This window comes from Chlamydotis macqueenii, chromosome 17 (genome assembly GCF_036417535.1).
Source record: "Chlamydotis macqueenii isolate bChlMac1 chromosome 17, bChlMac1.mat, whole genome shotgun sequence".
Classification (NCBI taxonomy): Eukaryota; Metazoa; Chordata; class Aves; order Otidiformes; family Otididae; genus Chlamydotis; species Chlamydotis macqueenii.
Window position 1 is genome coordinate 10,476,904 of NC_141572.1, and position 22,091 is coordinate 10,498,994.

The 22,091-nt window shown below is 48.9% G+C and overlaps 2 protein-coding genes across 2 annotated transcripts; both read left to right on the top strand.

Moving 5' to 3' along the window:
• Nucleotides 1-297: 297 nt before the first annotated feature.
• Nucleotides 298-5,638, top strand: LOC104486797 (glutathione S-transferase theta-1). Its single transcript, XM_086761649.1, has 5 exons — nt 298-520; nt 3,174-3,261; nt 3,937-4,087; nt 4,659-4,835; nt 5,392-5,638. Exons 1-5 carry the CDS (start codon nt 409-411, stop codon nt 5,596-5,598), a joined length of 735 nt encoding a protein of 244 aa, XP_086617775.1. The 5' UTR covers nt 298-408; the 3' UTR covers nt 5,599-5,638.
• Nucleotides 5,639-10,107: 4,469 nt separating this feature from the next.
• Nucleotides 10,108-21,793, top strand: LOC104474831 (glutathione S-transferase theta-1). The gene is made up of 6 exons (XM_086761675.1): nt 10,108-10,319; nt 10,447-10,503; nt 14,431-14,518; nt 15,629-15,779; nt 17,966-18,142; nt 18,526-21,793. Exons 1-6 carry the CDS (start codon nt 10,208-10,210, stop codon nt 18,724-18,726), a joined length of 786 nt encoding a protein of 261 aa, XP_086617801.1. The 5' UTR covers nt 10,108-10,207; the 3' UTR covers nt 18,727-21,793.
• The last annotated feature ends 298 nt before the right edge of the window (nt 21,794-22,091 follow it).

The window sequence follows — 22,091 nt, forward strand, 5'->3', positions numbered from 1 at the left end:
GAAATGGAAACTCCTGTGACACAGCTAGCTTCCTGAGCAAAGCAGGGATCTGCCTCTTGTGCACCTCCATCCCAGCAGCAGAGCCTTTGCTTTTCCTTATCATTAAGCAATTAAGGGCAATTATTAAGACAAGCCCAAGTTCACATACGAGGTGGCAGAGCCTGGTTGTAACTTTGTCCCGGTGAACTGCCACACCCCGCGTCCTCTCAAGCCGCGGCTCTGCCCTCAGCCACCGCCCCTCCCAGCTGGAGACCCGCAGCCGGTACGGTGGAGGCAGGGAGCCCCCGGGGCGTCCCCGGGCGGGGCCGCTGCGCTCCGCCCCCGCGGGAGGGCCCGGCCCGGGGTTGACGACTCGGCTCGGCTCGGCTCGGCACGGCACAGCAGGGCTCGGCTCGGCACGGTGGCGGGATGGGGCTGGAGCTGTACCTGGACCTGCTCTCGCAGCCCTGCCGGGCGCTCTACATCTTCGCCCGCAGCAACAACATCCCCTTCGAGTTCAAGCACGTGGAGCTGATGAAGGGTGAGCGGGGCCCGGGGGGTGGCAGGGATTCTGGGGGGGGGGACGACGGGTCGCCGGGGACCCCCAGCTCCTGGGTTAGCAGGGTGTCCCCCCACCTCCGCACCCCTCCCGGCCAAGCCGCTGGTTCCCAGTCCGCTCCGGGCGGGACCGGTTTCTCAGTCAGCCCCATCAGTGCGAGATGCTGCGGGAGGGTGGGGTGGCCCGCCAGCTGCACAGGGCGCCTGGTGGCAAGAGAAAAACAAACCCCAATTTCCTCAAGAAACTCTGATTCTTGAGTAGCAGCCTCCGTGTCTGCGCTCCTCTGCAACAAGTACGACTCTGCAAAGGTCGTGAATATCTTTGAAACCGGCCCCACCTCAGCAAAAAAAAATGGGTCTCTGTAAAAAAGATTGCTTTTCTGAGAAGAAAGGCTCAGGATGTGCTAGGTCTGAGGACGTTCCCCGTTTAGACGACAAAACAAAGAGCAACAGAGAAGGCACCTTCAAGTATGGGTGAGGACAGCGGAGGTGTGCAGTTCCTGCTCTCTAATTCAACTTCCTTAAAAAATTTTGCACTTTGGCAAGCAGCGGCAGTGGAGCAAGACAGCGCAGCTGCCAGGGATCTGAGAAATGAAGAAGGGAAAATGGTTTAGTTTGTATCCAAACCAACTGATAATCGGTAGGAGCCTGCCCAGGAGGTATCGTGTGTTTTCACCAAGGGACGCCCGAAGATCTGTATCTTCTGTCTTTGTAACTGAAGCTGGTAAAAGCTATCCTTCAGCCTTCCCAGAGCTCTGCTGGATTTCAAATTAAGATAATGTATTGGGCATAAAAACACCTCAGTAAGTAATGCTTAAAAACAATGAAAGACGAGAAGGCTCTGGGGGCTGAAATTGGTAAAGGAACAAAAGAGGCTTCAGGCTGTGACTCAAAGAAACCTCAGGCGTGTTGTTTCATCTCCAAGGGCTCCCCTGCTCCCTTAGCTGTGCATTGATTGCACCTCACTGCAGCTTTCTTCCAACCTGTCTCAGCAGGAAAAAAAAATTGCTGTTGTTTGTAGCTGGGGGCAGGCTCATCCAGTGTCCTTCCCCTTCTTTCCCAATAAATAAACTGTTGCGGTGAGACACTGGTCAAAGGAGAGGGGACTGACAGGCAAGCAATGATAGCATCAAGGAAAAAGGGACAACTGAAATACAGGTACTGGGGAACTGAGAGGAAAGAAAGTTGATTCAGTGGCAGTTTCCCAGTGACCTGTGCCCCGTGGCATCAGTGCTTGCTTTTGGTCAACAGATTTAAGATGGGTAATTTGGCTTGCGGCAATGCTAGAGGTGCATCCCGTTCCTGCAGTGTGTGCTCACCTCCCACGCCGTGGGGAAGTGTTCCTGGCACCTGCAGCTGGCTTAGCTCAGCACCCAGCCCCTGGGGGGACGGGTATGGGCACACTGGCCCCCGAATGAGCACTCGCTCGGGGATACGCTTGGAGGACCTGTCACTGCACGGTGTGTAAGGGCCAGGTGAGGGATCTCAGATCTGAGCTGGCGAGTTAAATGTGTCCTGCCAGAAAAGCTCTTGGGCTCCTGGGAGGGTAGGTCTCAAGGAAATGGGTGGAAAGAGTGTGAACGGACAGAAATCACAGGGCACTCCAGGAACACTCAAGGACCTGGAATCTGCACGCTGCGTGCAGGAAATCCCAGTGTCTTTTTGCAAGAGGGTGGAGGAGACAGGCTGTGAGCCAAGTGACAGGGAAATAATCACAAATCGGGTTTGCCAAGTACTGGGAAAACTAAAACCATTTCCAGAGCATCTCCTCTGGCACAGAGATTCTCAGGTGACTCATTGCAGGACATGACACGGGTTAGACGTTAGAGGAACTTGAACACAGAGGTACACACAAATGAGGGGAGCCAGGGGCTGGAAAAGGCTGGCACGAACAAGCCGTATAATAGAAGGCTCCTGGGGCTGGGTTCAACCGTAATGAAGCACGCCGAGACCTCAGGTGAACAAAGCACCTTCTCCTGTCGGGTGCACTCTGCCTGCCTTTCGGGGGGCACTAAAAGATTTGCTTAAAAGCAAATCCATATTTGCTCTGATAAAGAATATGCAAATCCCACATGAAGAGCTGATCGATAGATCTGTAATAAAGTACCCACGGCTTTATATGGAATCACAAATCTATTTTCATCTAAAAAGGACTAAAAAAAGAGTGGAATATAAATTACATTATCTCCCAGGAAAAAAAAAAAAATATATATATATATATCCCTTGCTTTCTCACTGTCCTTGTGGTTGATGTTTCTCATACCGAGATCCCTTTCCTCCAAGGCGCTCGGCGTTCACTCTGGGTTTGTACAGGACAGGTACCTCCAGGCACAAACTTAGAGCTGATAGAGCCCTGAGCTGACAAGCGCTGTCGGTATGAAAGGACTCTTAACCATCCTGACCTTTGTGGAGAGGTTGTTCTGGTATGCAGGCAATCAGCAAGTAAGCTGACATCGTAGGGCAAACCTTGTATTCACCCTGCGACACTTTTTGATTGCTTATAAGCTTAAACAAGACTGTATTTCTACAATCAAAACCAAGAACCTGAGGCCAGATGGTCCCCACAGGCTCCTCAGGTGTTTGCAGACAGGTCCGCAGTGTCACTGCCAAGTAAAACTTCCCGTTTCCCTTCTCAGGGCAGCACAGGACAGAGGATTTCCAGAAGGTGAACATCCTGATGAAGGTGCCCGCGCTAAGGGATGGTTCTTTCACCTTAGCAGAGAGGTGAGGCTCAAATAAGCTCAAACCCCTAGTGCAGTATTGTTTATCCTAATGCCTGGATTCCGCCAGTGCAGCGTTCGGTCTCTACTGGGACTCCAGCCCAGGTGGTTGGTTGCCTCCTTCCTACCTGTTCCACTTGTACGTAATGTAAGCCTGTGTTTCCAGAGCAGCTTTCTCATGTAAGCAACTGAAACAGCGCTGATTGTGGAAAAATCTGTGAACGGCTCTTCAGAGCTAGCTTGCGTGCAGGCAGTGTTCTTGAGCTGAAATACCTGTCCACGCGTCCTCCTGCTCTCTGCCTTCAGCTGGAGGTCAATGCAGCAAATCTGACACAAGGCACACGCTGCTGGATGGCCGGGCAATACAAAACACGGAGTTGGTATAAACTCATTCCGTGGTTCATATCTGCTCAAAAATGTTGATGGGGCAACTGTACCAGCACGCCACGTCTGTCTCGCTGGGCTGGTGTATCAGATAATCGCTGTCCCCAAGCAGCTGGTCGGGCCAGCACACACACTCTCACGTGCTGCGGTAACTGTGTGTCCTGCACTTCTGCCTGACTCGGATCAGCTTTGCATTGCTGCTGGTCCAGCAGTACAAAATTTGGGGGAAGAAGAAAGGATAAGGTGCATTAATCTCAGATGATCAGCTCACTGGTCTGCCTTGCTCTCTGGGCAGCATTGCAATCCTCCTGTACCTGGCCCGGAAATTCAAGACTCCTGATCACTGGTACCCATCTGACCTGCAGAAAAGAGCTAGGGTTGATGAGTACCTGTCATGGCAGCACACCGGCATTCGTGGGAAGGGGAGCAAGCTGTTCTTGACTAAGGTAAGACCATCATACACCAAAACCTACAAGCTAAGAGCTGGGAGTGCAGTTGCCCAGGAAGTACCTCCTGTGCGCAGGGCCCTTCCGAGCAAATGTACAAGCCAGGTGACAGATAGGAAAAAACCTAGATCTGGAATTGACTCGGCTGCTCAGCCGAGCCCAACTAAACTGGCCCGAATACCTTGTGCTGCAGCCACAGCTCTGTGCACACGCTGAGATCCAGAGCGAATTCGTCCCGGGTGAGCAGCTAACACCAGACACAGCTCACCGCCTTCTGCCCAGCTTCATGGAAAGAATGAACTTCCCATTGGAAAACAAAATGCAATTGCTCAGAGATGATGCAGCGTTCCCTTGAGAGGAGACTCTTGTGGTTGAAATTTCAGACTTTCTAGGGAGGAGACAAGGACAAGCAGGAATTAATGACTGACTAATGTTAATCTGCCAGAGATTAGCAGTAACAGTTGTTCTTGTGCATGGCTGGTGAGAGATTCTTAGAAGAAGGCAGATGGAGCGTGTGGACTAAGTTTGGAGGGAAATATGTAAAAAGCAACTTGTTTCTTCTCCCGGCCAGGTGCTGCTGCCTCTTTTCACAGGCCAGCCACTTCCTCCAGAGAAACTAGAAGCTGCTACTGAAGAGCTGAACGTTGTCCTGAAGCAGTTTGAGGAGAAGTTCTTGCAGGACAAGCCCTTCATCGCAGGCAGCGAGATCTCCCTGGCAGACCTTGTAGCACTGGTGGAGCTCATGCAGGTGAGGATCAGTCCCAGCGCTGCTGGAAATGCAAGCTGGGCTGTGGGCAGTCCAGGCCAAGGTGTGGCTGCAACACCACCACCTCTAATGGCAGATCTTTCTCCCTGCAGTTAACTCCTTCATGGAGTTAAAGCTGGTTCCTTTTTGACAGCCCATAAATGAGTTTGCCAGAGAACACCTACTTTGAGACAGTTCTCTCTATAGAAGTGTGGACAAAATTCCTCAGAAAAAAAAAAAAAAAGATAAATTACAAACTAGGTAAAGAAGGTACAGGTATTTGGAAGAGATGTGTTGGTGTGCATGGACCTGTGTCTTCTGCATTAGATAGTTCTCGGGTTAGCCATGGCAGTGCTCTTCCACTGCACGTCCCAGAGGACAGCAGCTGCTGAGGATGACAACACTTGCTTCCTATGAGCTAAGAACCAGAGATGAACTCCACCTAATGTGACGACTGTCTGCTGCTTTGCCAAAAGCATATCCCTGCCTCAGCCTGGTCCCCTCCCTGGTAAACGCGTTGTTTGGCTCACTCCCGGGTTCTCTTGCTCTCTCTCTGCAGCCTGTAGCTGCTGGCTATGACCTCTTTGAGGAGAGGCCGAAGCTAGCAGAGTGGCGCAGGCGGGTGGAAGAAGCGGTGGGGAAGCAGCTCGTCCAGGAAGCCCATGAAGGGATCTTCAACATGAAGAACTTGACCGCTGATAAGATTGCACCCGAACTGCTGGAGCATTTCAAGCACCAGCTCCTAAAGCAGGCCAACCAAAATTAGGGGGTTACACACTAAGTAAACCAGATTATTTTATGCAGGCTTTTTGTAGTATTTCAACATTTCTTCTAAAATTCATACAGAAACACCATTCCACAAAGTGCGCTTCAATCACAGCCTTTCTGCAACTTAGAAGGGAAGAAAACTACATCTTAGATTGCAGTGAGCTGCTTGCCCCTCTTGTCCACTACAGGCATATCAGCTGTAGCCCTACAGGCTTTTCTTGCTCCAGCACCACTGGATCTGCTTGAGGACAGAGGGCATTCCGTCTGTGTGGGAACTGGGGCCAGTCAGAACTGCCCTCTCCATCCCTGTTTTGAGTTTTCCAAGTCACAGCACCATAGAAAGGGCAAAGGTTTCCTGAGGGTATGGCAGAGCAGATCTGTCTGAAGCAAGAAAAATCACTGAAAATGGCTTTCACTTTGCAACAAGCTCAGCTGGAAGATCTTTGCTCTTTCAGTAGAGTGACAGGTCAGGACCCAGCCCTTGGTGGGGACCCTGCCAGGGCTCTCAGAGCACCTGGGCACCAGAGGCTGCTCTGTCACCTGTGGGAGCAGAGGGACACAGAGCCTAGGACCAGGGGGGCTGTGCAGGTACTCAAGCTTCTGGGAAGGGTGGCATTAGTCCCATTAATGAAGATCCTCAACCATGCCATCTTCTACAAAGAGCAGCCTGCACAGCTGCAAAGAGCTACTTGGCTAGGTGAAGCTGCTGCCCACCACAGGGTTCTCCTCCCCGAGCCATCCTGGTGCTCTGTCCCTTCCCCGGAGCAGCTTTGTCAGCTCCACGGAAGCGACTCAAGCCAGGCTCTCTCCACTGATGAGTGCTGCCATGGCTGGGCCAGCACCGGTGGCAGGGGGAGCTGTGCTGGCCAGCCCCGCGGTGAGCGGAGTGCAGAGCAGGTGAGCTGAGAATGCCTCACACAGTTAATGTTCCACTGCTCTCAAATCCTCCAGCAAAGTTAATGGTTACGCTTGCCACGTGCTGTAGCTCTGTTTGGATTTGCAAACAGGATTTGGAAGGAAGCAGCCACTGATTCACCCTCCACACCTGTGCAGCACCCTTCACAACCTCTCTCCTGTGTCCCTTTGTACCCCTCCTGCCTTCCTGTCCTCTTCCGTCCCTGCGACCTTCCATTTCCGGCTGCAAGCCATGAGGAGGGTTCCAGTTTGCTGAGCTGGTTTTTTCCATCTTGTTAAGCTCTGGTTGTATCAGGAAGTCCGTTTGTCTCTGCTGGATGCTTACACCATCCACAGAGATGGCTGCACGGTACACTGAATGTGAGATATCAATCATCTGAATGCAAGTCAGGTTACTGCAGTGCTCTGAAAAGGTGAAAGTAGCTGCTCAAACCAGTCTCACACATCCTTTCCGCTGGATCTGCTGATTTGGGGGAATGAGCCAGCTGCCTCTTCTGTGTTTGTTTCCTGAGCAAACCTGTCCTTGAATTCAAAAGGGCACCATGAACCACAGCTTGCAACGCACGTTCCTCTGAGCTGAGCGAAAGCAGCCAAGCAGGCTAGTCCCTTTTACTTTCCGTTTCTTCCAATCGCCTAAATGTCAGCGGTGAAAAACCAGATTTGCCCCAAAACTCTTTCAATTTCAGTGCTGACCCAGGCAGAGGATATTTGTCTTCTTACTTGATTTTTTTTATTGGTAAGTTTGTTGAGGAGAGCCTGTTGCACTCCATTTGGCAAAGCTGGTGACAGCGGCTTTTTTCTCGCCCTGGGAGTGCTTGCGTGGTTGGTGTGTGAGCAGCAGTCCCTGCAGGCACCGCACTGCTGCTCTGCTGTAGCAGCTTGCCTGCAGTGCTAAGGGTAAAGAAATCGGCCTGTTTACGCTGTACCGCCAACCACTTCCTTCCCTCTGCAACCTGCAGCTCACCACAGCTGCCAGCTGGGCTTCTGCGCGCCGCTGGAATAAAACAGGTTCTTCTTTGCTACCGCACCAACGCTGCTCAGCCTCGCTGCACGCTCTCCTGTTACCAGTTTGTACTTTGCCTAACTTCCAGATTCCTGACCTCCAACTCCCTCCTTTGTAGAGAGCAAACTTCCCCCTACCGGCGCAATAAATTCCTCGCGCAGCTTCTGTTCAAGTACAAGCAGAGCAGAGAAGCCATCAGAACCAAGGGCCCTTCTCAACACACATCGCCCTGCAGACTCTGGAGACAGGGCTGCTGTGCATGCAAGCCCATTGCATGAACCAAAGCAAATAAAGTGCCTTTTTTTTTCCTTATTTATGATATTTGCAGCACAAGAGATCCACGTAAGGGAGTCTTGAGCCAATTTTCTGCTTGTTTGACTAAGGCACAAGTTCCTTATTCAACACACACGTTGTGTGCTCTTGCAGAGATGATGGCTGCCTTCAAAAACAAGGTGGAACTATCTTCAGAGCTTGTTGTCTGGTGCTCCTCTGCTGCTGCTGTCACAAAGCATAAACACACTGATCAGCTACTGCCTCACTCCAGCACGGTTGGGTTTTTAAATGGTTTTTGTCCGCGGTCTCCTCTGTCTGCTCTAAGCCCATCTGAATTGTAGGTTCACTCTCCCAGTGAAGCTGTGCATGCAGTGAGCAGTAGCATTTTGGGCCCTTCCGCGCACGCAGGACAAAACACCTCCCCAGCGTAGCTCCTTGGATGGCAATAGAGTTGTACAACAGACAAAACTGCCCTGCTGGGTTTTTTTTTTCACTCTAAATCATGGAGATAAGGCATCTCATCCTTGTACTTTGCCTTTTGCTGTCCTTCCACCTCCCCCATTTTGTTAGTTTGTGTCATTTGATCTCAGCTGCTTCCAGCTCCAAGAGCCGCCTACCAAACTCAACAGGTTGTGCAAGAGTTTTGCCTGCCTCGGAGCAAGGTCTGTTCGGTGTTCGTTCCCCTTTCACCTGAATATGGAGAGGGATTACACCTCCAGTGACAGTTGAATGTGCTGTTCTGATTCTATTTCCTCAATTCTTGCCAGGGGCTATTTAGAAATAGGTGAGAGCCTGTGATTTCTAGAATAAAATGAAGCTGGGATACACAAAATGGGAAGAATGTTTAAAAAATATTAGCATCCTGAGACCTTTTCTAAACAATTAAGAAATAAACTGCAGAAATTACTGCATTTTTTTTCTGTGTTGTTCCTGTTTCCAAAAAGCTGATAGAGAAAGTACAGGGAGGAAATACAGCCTTTGAGGTGAGGGAGCCCAATACAGCGCTAGAAGGAACTGAAGGGTGTACACAGCCCTACTCCCTATTCTGGCCAAGAAACTGAAAAAAATCTTATCATGTAGTTCAGAGTAATTTTTGAGATTTAGGAAATAGATGCGTGGTGCAGTGGACTCAATACTTCACATTGAAACAGAGCTTGCTCGCCAGACTCTGTCAGACTGACCAGTCTAACAGTAATCCCCATTCCCAAGGAGTTCTCAGAGCAGAAGTCTTGACGAAGTGGGTATAAAATGAAGCACTCAAAAGTGTTCCTGTTTGTAATTTATCCAGTCAATGAGCTCCTGGCTCAGAATCCAAACCTTTCCACCACCCTCTGTAATGATCCTTTACACAAGTAAAGGAGCAACTGAGCCTCCAGTTCCGTTGCCCTGAGGTTCCTGTGGCTCTTTCCAAGGACTGGTGTGTGATGTACAAGCTCTCTGGCCCAGCACTGATAAAAAGGTGTCAGCTGAGCCGAGGTGGGTTTGACTGGGGGTGACTTTGCCCTGAGCGGTTCAGCCGCTCTATCTTCCAGAGTCCCAGAAGTCCCTGTACCCAACCAGCACGTCACCTTCCCTGGATCACACGGCTGTGAAACGCTGCAGGCTCTGTGCAAGGGCTTGAATTCAGTCTAAGCTGCTTTAATTCTCCTCTGCTTGCATGGACATCTGAGATGACAAATACGAAGGAGAAAGGAAAGCAATTTGACTGTGAGTATGCAGAGGTAACATCTGCAGAGAAGTCCTCCACGCCTCACTGCCATCCAGGGCGTCACCTCGCAGCGCTGGGCAGAGATTACGTAACCAAAGAATTCTCTTCTGAATTCAAAACCACACTGAGATCTAGCAGCGCAAGATCAACGCTGGCTTCGAGATGTCACGCAAGGGCCCCCTTTGCGGTGTGACACGTCCTTGCAGGGCCGCGTTATGAACACAGACATTTACCTGGCGGGAGCCACGGTGGGATGCTGCCAGAGAGCGGGCTCCCAAGCCCCTGCGGCGCCAGCCAAGGCCGCAGAGGGGAACGCACCATTACTGATAATTAAATTGCCACTGCTGGTCTGAAGCCACCATTCCCCCTATGGTACCTTCTCCTGCAGCAGGCCTACAGGCACAGTGCCAGCCGTGCCCAGCCTCGTGGTTTGGGGAGCCCTGTCCGCCCCCAGCCCTGCTTCGCTGCTCTTCCCTGCCCTTGCCCCGCAGGAGAATCTGGCCCCGAGCCCCCGCAAAGCGCAGCCCCCCGCACCCGGCCCCGCTCCGCGCAGCCGCCGCCGCCGCCCGCCGAGCCCGGGGGAGGGCACCGCCCGCCCGCCCGCCCGCGCACGGCTCGGCCCCCGCCTGCCCACGCGGGGCGGCTCCGGGCTCCGGGCGGCGGGCGGCAGAGGCGCGGCAGCCTCCCCGCGGGCCGGGGCCGGGCGGGATGGGGCTGGAGCTGTACCTGGACCTGCTCTCGCAGCCCTGCCGCTCCATCTACATCTTCGCCCGCAGCAACAACATCCCCTTCGAGTTCAAGCACGTGGAGCTCTTCAAAGGTGGGACGGGCACGGCCGCCCGCCCGCCGCCGCCGAGCTGCCCCGCAGGCGGTGGTGGGCGGCGGGCGGCGGGGCCGGGGCGGGCCGGGGGCCGCGGGCTCAGCGCCCCTCTCTTGGCTCTTGGCAGACTCGGTGCTGGGGAAGAAGCCGGCGGCGGGGAGCGGCACGGAGCAGCCCTGCGCAGGTGAGGGGAGGCGGTGGGGGGGTCCGCTCTGTCGGGTCGGGGCGCTGGCGGTGCCGCGGTGACGGTCCCCGGGCCGGGCTGAGCCCCTGGGCACTGGCAGGGCCGGGCGCCGCGCCAGGGAGGGGGCAGAGGGGCCGATCGGTCCTGGCCCGCGCAGCCCGCGGGGGGGTTTGCTGTCGCGGCCCCCGGGAGCCCCCTCGCCTCCCCGAGAGAGGAGCAGGAGCTCGGCTTGGTACCCGGCCGGGCCCCCCCCAGCTGGGCCCAGCCCGCCGCCTCCTGTCCCGGGCTGCTGCTTCCCTGGGCGCTGGCGGCATCGAGCGGGTTTGGAACCCCGGGAGCCCGCACCGTGCTGGAGGTCGTGGAAGCGGGAGAGCATCCATTCGCGGGGGGATGCGGAGAGGCAGAGCTCAGAGGAGGCTTATCGGTGGTCTCACCCTGGTGTCCTCTCACGACAGGGTCTCATCCTGCCTGGGGAGGGTGAAACGGGTCAGGCCGGCCCAGACTGGCACTCTGGAGCTGAACCTGCGCCCAGCCCCTGGCAGCCCTGCCTGGCCCCTTGGGAGGGCAGGACTCGCTCCTCGGGTAGCCGAGCGATTTCGGATACGCGCTCTGCCCAGGGGCCGGAATACAATGGTTTGACCACGCAGCTCTTGTCCCCAGAGCGGTCTCATCGCTGTGCTGCATCTATTTTTGTGAATCCCCAAGGAATGTTCCTCCAGCCATTTCTAGCAACTTAGTCACAGTGGCAGCCGAGGAGTGCTTTGGGAACGGTGGGTGTACTTAGCAGAAACACTCAGCTGTTCAGACTCGTCCAACTGTGCAAGATGGCTATTGCCCATTTCCATATTGCATTTTCCTAGTAAATTGCTATTTTTTCTGCCTAAGGCAGATTTCCAGTACTTGGAAATCCTTGGCTGAGGAGATGATTAGGCAGGGACGTGACTGTCAAATAGACTGATTGTTTTTTCCTTTCTACTTCTGCGAAATCTTGTCCACTGCTTTTTTTTTACCCACCAGTAAATCTCCTTCCCTGCACTATGACTTATGCTAAAGAATTCCTCCTGTGTGGCGCCTGCCCTGCTTTCTGACAGTGTGTACTCTGCTTATTAAAGTTACTCCTCAAAGCCCAGCAATACACACGGGGTGTGTGTGTGCATGTATATCCTTGGGGGACATCAAGAACTAATTATACCAGATGCAACTGATGTGAAACAGCTCCGTCAGCATCACAGGAATGATAAAGATGGGCTACTTAATACCATGAAACAAAAAGGCTGGCTCTGCTTGCTGGAAGAGAGGCGTGAACTTAAAACTCCGCTAAACGGCAAATACAAATATCGGTCTCTATTTTAAGACAATAAGCAGTCGATCCCAATGAAGCAGCCTGGAGTTAGTGTTCATACCAAAGCTTTTATCAGTGTGCAGCTCAGTCGCGGAGTCTCGGCATGGGTCTTTCATGTCTGTAGGCAAAGACCCCGTACGAGCCAAAGCAAATAAGGTGCCGTCTCTGGGCTGCGGTGCAGTCTGTGTAGCAGACACTGACCTGCTGTCCGACCTGCTGTACTGACATGTTGGTCCCATCAGGGGATTAATATGTTCAGTATTCCTGCTAGGACTGCTGCACGATGAAAGCAGGCTGAAATCTGATTCAGGCTGCCCTCACCCACTGCTTCCTTCTCAATAGCCTTGTTTCTCAGTTGCCCACCAGCTTGGATAACAAATATAGCAGAACCACACAGCTAGGTCTCAGAATTGCCTGCTTGTTGGTTACAGACCTGCAACTTTCTGCTGCGTTTTTCCAAAGGCCACCTGAACTCTACAGATCTCACCAGAGCTGGGTGTGTGATGACCACTGGCCTTCTAAATGCATGGGACCAAGCACCTTCCCAGAGCATCTCCTTGCATGACAGTAGACATACACATTTTTTCCTCACTGTTTTTAAGATATAAATCGTGGACGTAAGGCACTTGGTCCTTATACTTTGCCTGCTGGCTTGATTTTCCAATAGGGTTTTTTGGCTATTCAAATTTCTCAATTAACAGGCTTAGCTTGCACTTTCTGTCTGGCCCTTATTCTTAAGAAGCCCTTGCTTCTCCTGACAATGCCGCCTGCTCCTGCTGTGCATGTGGAACCTCTTACTCAGCTAAACTGGAGGCCGCCGTCACCACAGGCAGCCAGAGCATTTCCCAGTGAGATGGGAGACGTGGGTTTGAATCCCTTCAGTCAGCAGATGGATGTGAACCTTAATCTCCGATGAAGCTACTGACATCAGAATTTTTTAAAAAACACTTCTCAAAGAAAGAAGGTAGAGGCTACTCAGCTAGGAAGGAGAACAGGGTGGTCATGTTTGCTCTGCTTGATTTGTCTCAGTATGTGAATATTGGGAAAGTAGTCTGTAATTTGTAGTGCAGCAACCTTCCTTTCTCCCAGCCCTTCCCGAAGCCACCTGCAAATCAACTTGATAGTCCAAAGGCTGGGTTTATTTCTTGGAGACTATTTCCTGCTGCACTTTTGTCCAGTAAAGCAGACACTGTCACTGCCTCCTGAATGGGAGCAAATAGTTCTTAGGGATGTAGATCACTGCCTGTTAGTTAATGGCCCTTATTTTTTATAAACAAAGACATTTTTGTACAAGACCTCCTGCTGGTCATGCTGATTTTATTAGAATTTGCACCCTGGAATGTCATGTCTCCTTCTAGAGAGCACTTGAAACAAGCAGAGCAAACAAACTCCTCATACCTTTTATTACGTAGGTGTTCCTGGACTTTTGTACAATTCCCTGGCACTTCACTGCTGACTGGAAAGTCTAGTGCCTGCAGTGGGAAACTGAAAACCGGGTTAGATAGTCAGCTGTTAATGCCTGCAAACTCCAAGGGACTGAGGAGCTTAAACTCTTTTACGGGATGGTGTCTTCCTCCTTAGTTTTCCTGACAGAGGTAGGTTGGCACGCAGAGCCAGGAGCAATGCAGGGTAGAGGTGTGAGGGCTTCCCTGCCCCTGGCGAATATCCACTGTGGCAGTGTGAATTATTTCATGAGCCTATTGTTGCATTGCTGACATTCATGTTTTTGCCATCCCAGCAAAAACTCTGGAAACATCCTCAGCTGCGTGTCTGCCGAGGGATCAGCTCTGTTGACAGCATTTGCTTTCTTTGTAAATACTGAATTCCCTCTGCTCTTCAGAGACAAACAAACAGGAAAAAGATTTTGCTCCCTGTGTCTATAAGCCAGCCAGGATTGCTTTGATTGATTAGCCACTGCGTGATCTCTGTGGGCACAAGGCTTTTCAGTTGCTTTCCATTGTTACTCCATCCTAGCTAGAGTCGGCCACGTTTACAAACTGCAGGAAGATTACTTTGTTTTGGTGTTGCCTGTGGGAACAGAAACAGGAGCAGGAGTAGCAACCATCTACCCTCGTTAGGATGCTTTGCATGAAAACTCGACTTTTCCATACCCTTCTTCCTTGGCAAATAAGAAGTATTTTTTTAGCTGCTCAGTTGTCTTCATCCTAATTTCTGTTTTTTTCCCTGCTGTCTCTAAAGCCGTAGGACAGACTGTTCTCAAGTCAGTCAGCTGTTCCTGGTTATCTGCAGTAAGTGTTTTCAATACCAGCACCTTCAGCATGGTACCTACATGCTTCCGGTGGAGTGATTTTTCAGTAAGTTTTGCAAGCATTCCATTCCAGGCAATGGAATTCCTGTATAAAAATGTCAACTGCTCCACGCCGTGTGGCCAGCCCGAGGCGGCTGCCCTCTGCAGATAGCTTTTACACTGACTCTTCAATTTCATTACTTTTAAATTGTGAAATATGACCATGTAAGGAAAACCTAGCACAGTTCACTGGTTGTCCAGTTGGCTACAGGTATTTAATTTCTCAGTTGCTGGCAGATACACTTCTAACCTCTGACTTGTCTGTTCGTGTTCTTAGGGCCATCAAATAGTCAAGGAGCTGGCAAAGTCAGCCTCTTGAAGAAAGTACCAGCACTGAAGGACGGAGACTTCACCCTAGCAGAATGGTAAGAACACAGTCCTTCGACTTCCTGGGGTACCAGTAATCTGTGCAGCGTTTAGATGTAATTCCCACTGAATGATTAAGGATCACAGAATTTATGAACATGTTGGTTATTTTTAATAGTGTAACTTCATTTGCTCTGCTTCCATTTTCTGTTTGAATTATGTTTCAGAATGTAAACAAATCAGCTGACTTAACTTCTTGATCTTACCCTGAATGCACTTACCTCGAAATGGGATATAAACATTTCTGGGAATTGTTTAAAGCTTATAAAAATCTCTTTTACCCTAGGAAAAAAAAAATCTCTTTTCCTCTAGAAAAAAAATGTCTTTTACCCTAGGGAAAAAAATCTGTTTATCCGAATTAAACACCTACAGAGATAAAATTTAGGTTTTGCATTATAAGATTAATACGGAGACTGGTTAATGGTGTCATAATATGGAAATAATTGAACTATAGTAGTATCAGCATAATAGGAGGGGCCGTTTTGTCAGCACAGCATTTTTTGTGGCATCTCTTTTTGTAGTAACAGCTTACATATTGTTGCAGATGACTAAGATATTTTCCACCTGACTTCTCCTGCCAATTGACGTATAAACATCTGGACAAACACAAAAAAGTTCTGTAGGCTCTTCTTGCTGCGACTTCCACTGATTTTGGTGGAAGCTGCAGGCTAGAGATAGATCTGATGGAAAGGCAACATAACCCATGAGAGAGTTTCATTTAGTACACAAGCGCATAAATGTGCGCAGGTCTGAGAGATGGGTCAGAACAGTTGAGAAACAAGTGGGGTTAGCATTGCTGATAGATGACTATGGAGATTTATCTTTGGTTTACCCCAGTACTGTCCAGCAGTACTCTGCACCATAGAATAGCGCTGTGGTTTTCCAGCAGGTTATAGTTCAGATGGGAACTAAGGTGATTAAGTGCCATTTCTGATGTCAACATGAATTAGATGCCTATATATGCTCCCTAGACTCCCTTGGAAATCCTGACCTGAATGATTTTTATTGGAAGCAGCAATTCCGAAAGGGCAGGAGAGGAAGCTTAGGTGAAAGCATTCTGCATCCTAACTCCCTGACCCCTTTCTTGTCTCTTGTTAATGTCTGAGCAGCACTGCCATTCTGCTGTATCTGAGTCGAAAGTACAACACTCCCGACCACTGGTACCCATCAGACATACAAAAGCGGGCCCAGGTAGATGAATACCTCTCATGGCATCACGCTAACATCCGGGCTAATGCTCCAAAGACCATGTGGATCAAGGTAAGGACACTGAATATTAAAATGCAAGTAAAGTGATGTTTTCCTGGCAGAATACTGAACATTGGAACACCCTCAATGTGGAGAGAGTTTGTCACGCTGAAGTAACAAACCTAGGCTATTCCTAGCTGAGAGGAGCTGTCAGAGAGGGAGCTGTTCCTAATTGCTCAACATCACGATCTGGCAAAAGCAGCTTTGGTCACTTTGTTTTTTTCCTTGAAATAGATCCGGTACAGAAGGTCTCAAAGCCCAACAGACTTCCATTGCCTGGTTTTGTGAACAAACATGTAACAGACTGGATATTGCCGCCAAGAGCCTCCTCCTCCCTGCACAGCTGTGCAGAGTATGCACGCAGGCAGAAGTTTTTCTTCTTTGGCGAGCGTGTGCTTTGTTGCTGGAAGCAGAGGCTTGCATTGCTCGTACAACAAGTCCCTGCAGCCCCATGAGGGTGGAAATCCAGAAGGAGCTTTCTGCTTCCAACACGCTTTATGCACTTCTCTGACATGAGCTCAGCGATAGACAGAATAGAGACCCAGAGAGAATGGCAGAATTTCTTTATTCAGTGTGGTCAGATCAATTTACCTTTAAGCAAAATCACCCTGAGGCAGAAAATCATTTAGTATCAGATGATTTTACTGGACATCTATTTCCAGCCAACTCACCAGGCAGTTAATGCAACTGTCCTTGCAGAGACCCAGGTGCAAATATAGCCCTGCAAGTACAGCTGTGGTATGGAATTACAGATGAAACCAGGGCTGCCAGTAAACGAGTAAGAACTTCACTCTTCCTGTGTAAAGCCTGCCCTTGTTTGTGCCTAACAAAGCATATCAGGACTCATTTAGCTTTTTGATTTATTGACATTCGAATTTTTGGCTAGAGAGCACAGAGAAGCAATTCAAATATGAGTCAGATTTGTACAAGAAGCAGTTTCTTCCAGTCTCTGCAGGCTGTTATTGCAGTGCTCCAAGGGAAAGAAATGCAGCTAATTGCTGATGATGATTAGATAACCCAGATATAGAAAAAGTCCTCAAAATAATTGAAAATAGGGAAACATCTAAAGCCAGCATGTAACAGAAGGCATATTAGCGAGACATGGGAGAAGAGAGACTGCCCTGAGATACAGAAAAGGAAGAAGATGCTGTTTCAAGTGATTATACCCAGAGATTCCATCATGCATAACTGGAACAACTTAGGAAGAGAACTGGCCATGAATTTTCTGATGAAATAGATTCCACATGTATCTAGCAAAAATCCTGGCTTGGACTAAGCAATCCCAGCTTGAATTGTTGAATATACTGGCAGTAAGTAGAAATTCAGTCCACTCCCACTGATGGAAATTTGTATCTTTAATTTGCTTCTCTAAATAAATGGTATTTCTTTAGCTGTGGTAGATGGAGACAGCATAGTTGTGAAACACTGTGAGCTCAAATGGTGCATACACCTCTGAACGGTCAAAAGTCTCATGGAAAGGCAACTACCTCCTGTGCCAGCAAGTCTGTGGAGCCAAGGACCACATTTATATGATTGCTCTGGAGAAATTTCTAGTGGTTTAAGGAATGATGCATGGGAGGCCACAGAAAAGCTGATGTGAAAGTGGTGCTTACCCACTCCCAGCCTCGTTGGCTGCTGTCACAGAGAGGAAGCCATTTACTGCTTCTCCAGCCAGTATTGATGCATTCCAGTCCCTCCTACGCTCCCTGCCACAGCCACCGTGCCCTCCTTTCTGTCTCCCTGCAGGACAGGCAGCTGCCTGCCCGCATCCAGCGCCCAGTTACACAGCAGGGTGGATAGCAGGGGTGGCTGGTGGGCAGGCGGCTGGCTGACCCGTCCTGGCAGGCTGTTGAAACGGAGGATATAGCAGGAGTGACTATGGCAGAGATTTGTCTTCCTTGGAGCAATTGCCTGTTTTTCTTTTGTAAGAGGAAAAGTGGAGTGGGAGGGCTCAAAGTGAGCTGAATCCTTGATTTTGTTCTGCACATTGCTGCCCGTTAGCTGGAGGTTACTCTCATGACAGATCAGTCACTTAGGACTGCTTGTGTGCTCTCTGTCCATGAGCTACTTGGAACTGCAGCAGTCTGGCAAGCTCTAGCATCAGCCCCTGCTACAGTTCACAGAGTGTAACTAAAATGTCTACCACCAGATCCTTGAGAAGAGGGACAACTGTACTCTCAAGTCCTTTCTCTCCTCAGGTGCTGATTCCCCTCTTCACAGGACAGCCACTGCCCTCCGAGAAGCTCCAGGAGGTTATGGAGGGACTGTCCACTTCCCTGAAGCAATTTGAGGAGAGGTTTCTGCAGGACAAGGCTTTTATTATCGGCAGTGAGATCTCTCTGGCAGACCTTGTGGCCATTGTGGAGCTGATGCAAGTGAGTGCTGGAGTGTGGTAAGGAAGCACAAGGGAAAACAGATGCTGCTGGGCAGGGAGGGGTGCAGCATATGGTAACGCTTGACTACAAAGGGGAGTGAGGGCACATCTCAACAGAACTGGCCTAAGACAATGAGGAGAATATGGGAGTGGGTTCAGAAAACTAGTTTTAAAAAAAAAAATTAAAAGCTGGCTGCAGCAGATCTCTTTATTTTCTCTTCTCTAACAATACTTCTTCTTATCCTTCATCATTTATCATGACTTTATTTTTACCCTCCAGAGAAGGAGGTAATATATAAAAGTGAGAAGCAATAGCAGACAGGTCTGATGAAATAAGAAAATGGTACAGGAATATTTTGATCATACTCTCTCCCCTTTCTGCAGCCTGTTGGAGTTGGTTGTGACATCTTTGAAGACAGACCTAGGCTGATGGAGTGGCGCAGGCGGGTGGAGGATGCTGTGGGGAAAGAGCTTTTCTTCCAAGCCCATGAGATGATCCTCAATATCAGAGAACTGAGCAACATTCAAATTGATCCACAGCTGAAAGAGCATCTGGCACCTCTGTTGATGAAGATGTTGAAATGAATTAACCTATCTTACAATTTTTTCTGCCCTTTTTAAAAACAACTTCTTTGACCTCCAGTTCTACATGTAACTGGAAAGAGACTGTAATTCTAACACAGAAATTGCGGAGTGTTTCCCCAGCCACCAGGCCTTTCCTATATCTTTCGGGGTGGAAGCTGGGGAACATTTAAGACCTGAGACATTAAATTTATACAGAAGGCTGAGGCCCTACAGGTCACTTAAGCTGTGCACCTGCGCATTATTTCAGTGCCAGTCTTCTCAGAGATGGTAGAGACATGAACAGTATTTCCTGACAAAATTTGAACCAGCCTACAAACTGGGAATATTAGAGAACTTTGTAGGATGAGGATCATTGTTTTCATATGTTTGTAACATTTGCAGCTCCTCAAGTGTCAAGCACTGCAAAGCGTGTCTGATCCTCACCTTCCCAGCACGTGTCTGCAAAGACAAGTACAACACAAACTACAGGCAGTCACAAAAGAGAAAAAAGACATTGATTTTTTTCTTTTTAAAGTTTCTTACTGCTGAGGCATCTTGCTTGGCTGTCCACGTACATTCCACATTTCTTCTATTTGCCTTTAAGTTCCCGTGAGAAGTTTCTTTATATTCATCTACAACTGTGAATCTTCATAATTACTCAGTTTAACCGCTACTCTCATTTCTAAAAGCCTGGGTTTCATTGGTGCCTGGTCTGCCGGTACACATGTGGCAGGGGCAATTCTTGGAGATCCGTGCGGTAAAGACCGAGCCACTTCAAAAAGCTGATGGTGGCCACAGCCTTTGAGTAATTGCCTACCTAAAGTACTCTGTTGATACTATATAGGGAATACACTGAAAGAATGCATTCACAGTGGTTTCTTGAAAGAGAATATAACAACAGATTTTTTTTTTTTCTGTGGTAATACTGTAATAGCAATCCACATTTCTCCTAGAAAATGCAGAGGGGGAATAAATCTAGACGTGCTCTTCTGAGACTGTTTTGGATGGAAGTTCACCAAGTAAGTCACCCTGTGCAGCTGAAGTAATAAGAGAGATTTTGTGGCATTGAGCAACATATGCATCACAATTAAAGGGCAGAGAGTTGTTTTGTAGCTTTTGGGCACTTTTCCTTGGCTGTGTTTATTTCTGGTTAGCTGTAGCTCAAACACAAAACCCTTTTTGTACTGCAGCACAATTTGTGAGGTTAAACTGAGAGAATCCAACCATTTCTATTTTCTTCACTTGAAAACAGCAAATTGTAAAGGATGCAGAAACTGGTGGAGTATATATCTCTGCATACTTCAGTTCACGAATACTCATTGCCCTTGAACTTTACCCTGAAATCCTTGCCCAAGAACACTTCCTCTACGGAATAAGCAAAATGAGTAAATAATTCAGAAGTGGCTTTTCTCACTAGTCAAATAGCTTCTTTTCTTTCCAGTACTACCATGTGTTGGCTAGTGACATTTCTGCTGGTAAGTTCTATAAAACTTGATGTGTTCTAGTGATGTTTTTCACTAAGGTTTCAGTTCTATATACTACTGATTTAGACCAGAGCCTAAGGAGGTCTTTAAATTCCCTGTCTGGAAGGAGAACTCCATTATATACTTCAGCTTGCACTAGCAAGACATTTTGTTTTGTGATTACGTTCTCTATAAAGACAAGAGACCTGACTTGAAGGTGCTCTCTTTTCATGAAACAAAAGTATTAGGAACAGACACAGGTTTATTCCCACCTGTCCTTTCTTTTCTTACCAAACAGTAGCTGAATAATATGTTTTTACTGATGTTTTAGTCACAAAATATTGTCTACAAATGAGCTAAATTTAAAATGGGAAGTGGTTGAATATTTAATATAATTTTGAGAGTGGAATTGCTAAGTGGATGATGACACGTGCAAATGTCTGCAGGAGGGAAAAAACGACCATGATTTTTCCAAAGGCTGAGCAAGTTTGAGACTACTTGCTGCTGTGCTGTCCTCTCTTGGTTATATGTTCATTCCCCTACAATTTAATTGCCTGCTCCAAGACAGAAACGATAAAACAAATGTATTTAGTTCAGTAAAAACTCTGAAAGGCTGTGAAAAATCTGCCATTCATATGGTAAACCATAAGAGCCAAGGACAACGCGTATCATTAAAGATGGTTGTGACAGTCCCATGTCCTGTTGTAATTGCTGACATCTGATACTTGAATCTTCTCTTTTCCCTTTGGAGGCCACCTAATATGCTCGTTTCTTGCCATTGGGGTTTTTTTTTGGCCTTGCATTTAGAAGAGATTTTTAGTATTTGAAGGAATGAGAAATAGAAAAATTGATCCTAAATGGCATCTCACCCAGAGGCAGAGACTGCCAGTAATCGGGAAGTGAGGGGCTTGCACCTGGGGTTTGCAAGATGGCTGAACACCCCCTCTGCCTTTGTTTCAGTGACAGGATCATCTCCTCTATTTACAAGACTATATCTTTCTATAAATTTACCCTGGAATCTAACAGTTTTCCTGGGTTATTTCTTCTGCTTTCCTAGATTTGAAGGGAGTGTCTGTTATTACCACTTACCTCGGCAAGCAGCCTCCCCCTGCCAGCCTGCTGTGCCCTGGCCCCTCTCCCGTTGGGTCTCTCTCTTCACAATCTTTCTCCTAGAAATCAATTTCCAGCCTCGTTGCTGGCTGGTTTATACACACAGCTCCTCGTGCCAGTATTGTCTTCATTAGTCGCAGGGAAGGCCAAGCAATTCTCTCAGATAAAAAAACACCCTGAGCAATTGCATCAGTTTTCATTAGGATTGTCTAGAACTGCAGAAAACCAAGAAGTCACATTATACGGGGCCAATTTTCACAACAGTGCTGTGCCCTAAACAAGATGACCTTTTGATCTAGCTGGCTGGTAACCTTTTGCTGGAAACGAGCACAGGTAACCCTCACTGACAGCTCAGCTTCAGAGAAACCTCTGATCTGTGGATTAGACCGTCCCCGACACCCAGCCTGCTGGAGTCACTTTTATCAAGTTCAGAGCTCAAAGTCCTGATTGCAGAAGCTTGTTTGGTAATTGTATACACTGGGTAAAACAATAAACCCTCTCTGCTTGACTTGCAATGCTGGTTGTTTGGAGAAACAGCTGCTCTTCCATTCTTAACCCTCCCTGCACAGACAGGCGTGGAGGTGTATGTTGCGGTGACCAGAAACGTCTTCCCACCGGCAGTAAGGACCATTACAAAGCTCCTTTTACCCGTCCGTCAGTGAGATGTGATTTCTCCCTCTCACAGTCTCTAGCAGATGTCCCCATGGCCAAAGGCAGAAGGCCCGAACGCCAGCTGATGACACAGGGGTAAAGGGGAGAGAACCCAAAACGCTGCCTGGGGCTGCCACAGGGCGAGGTGCGGATGGGATGGGA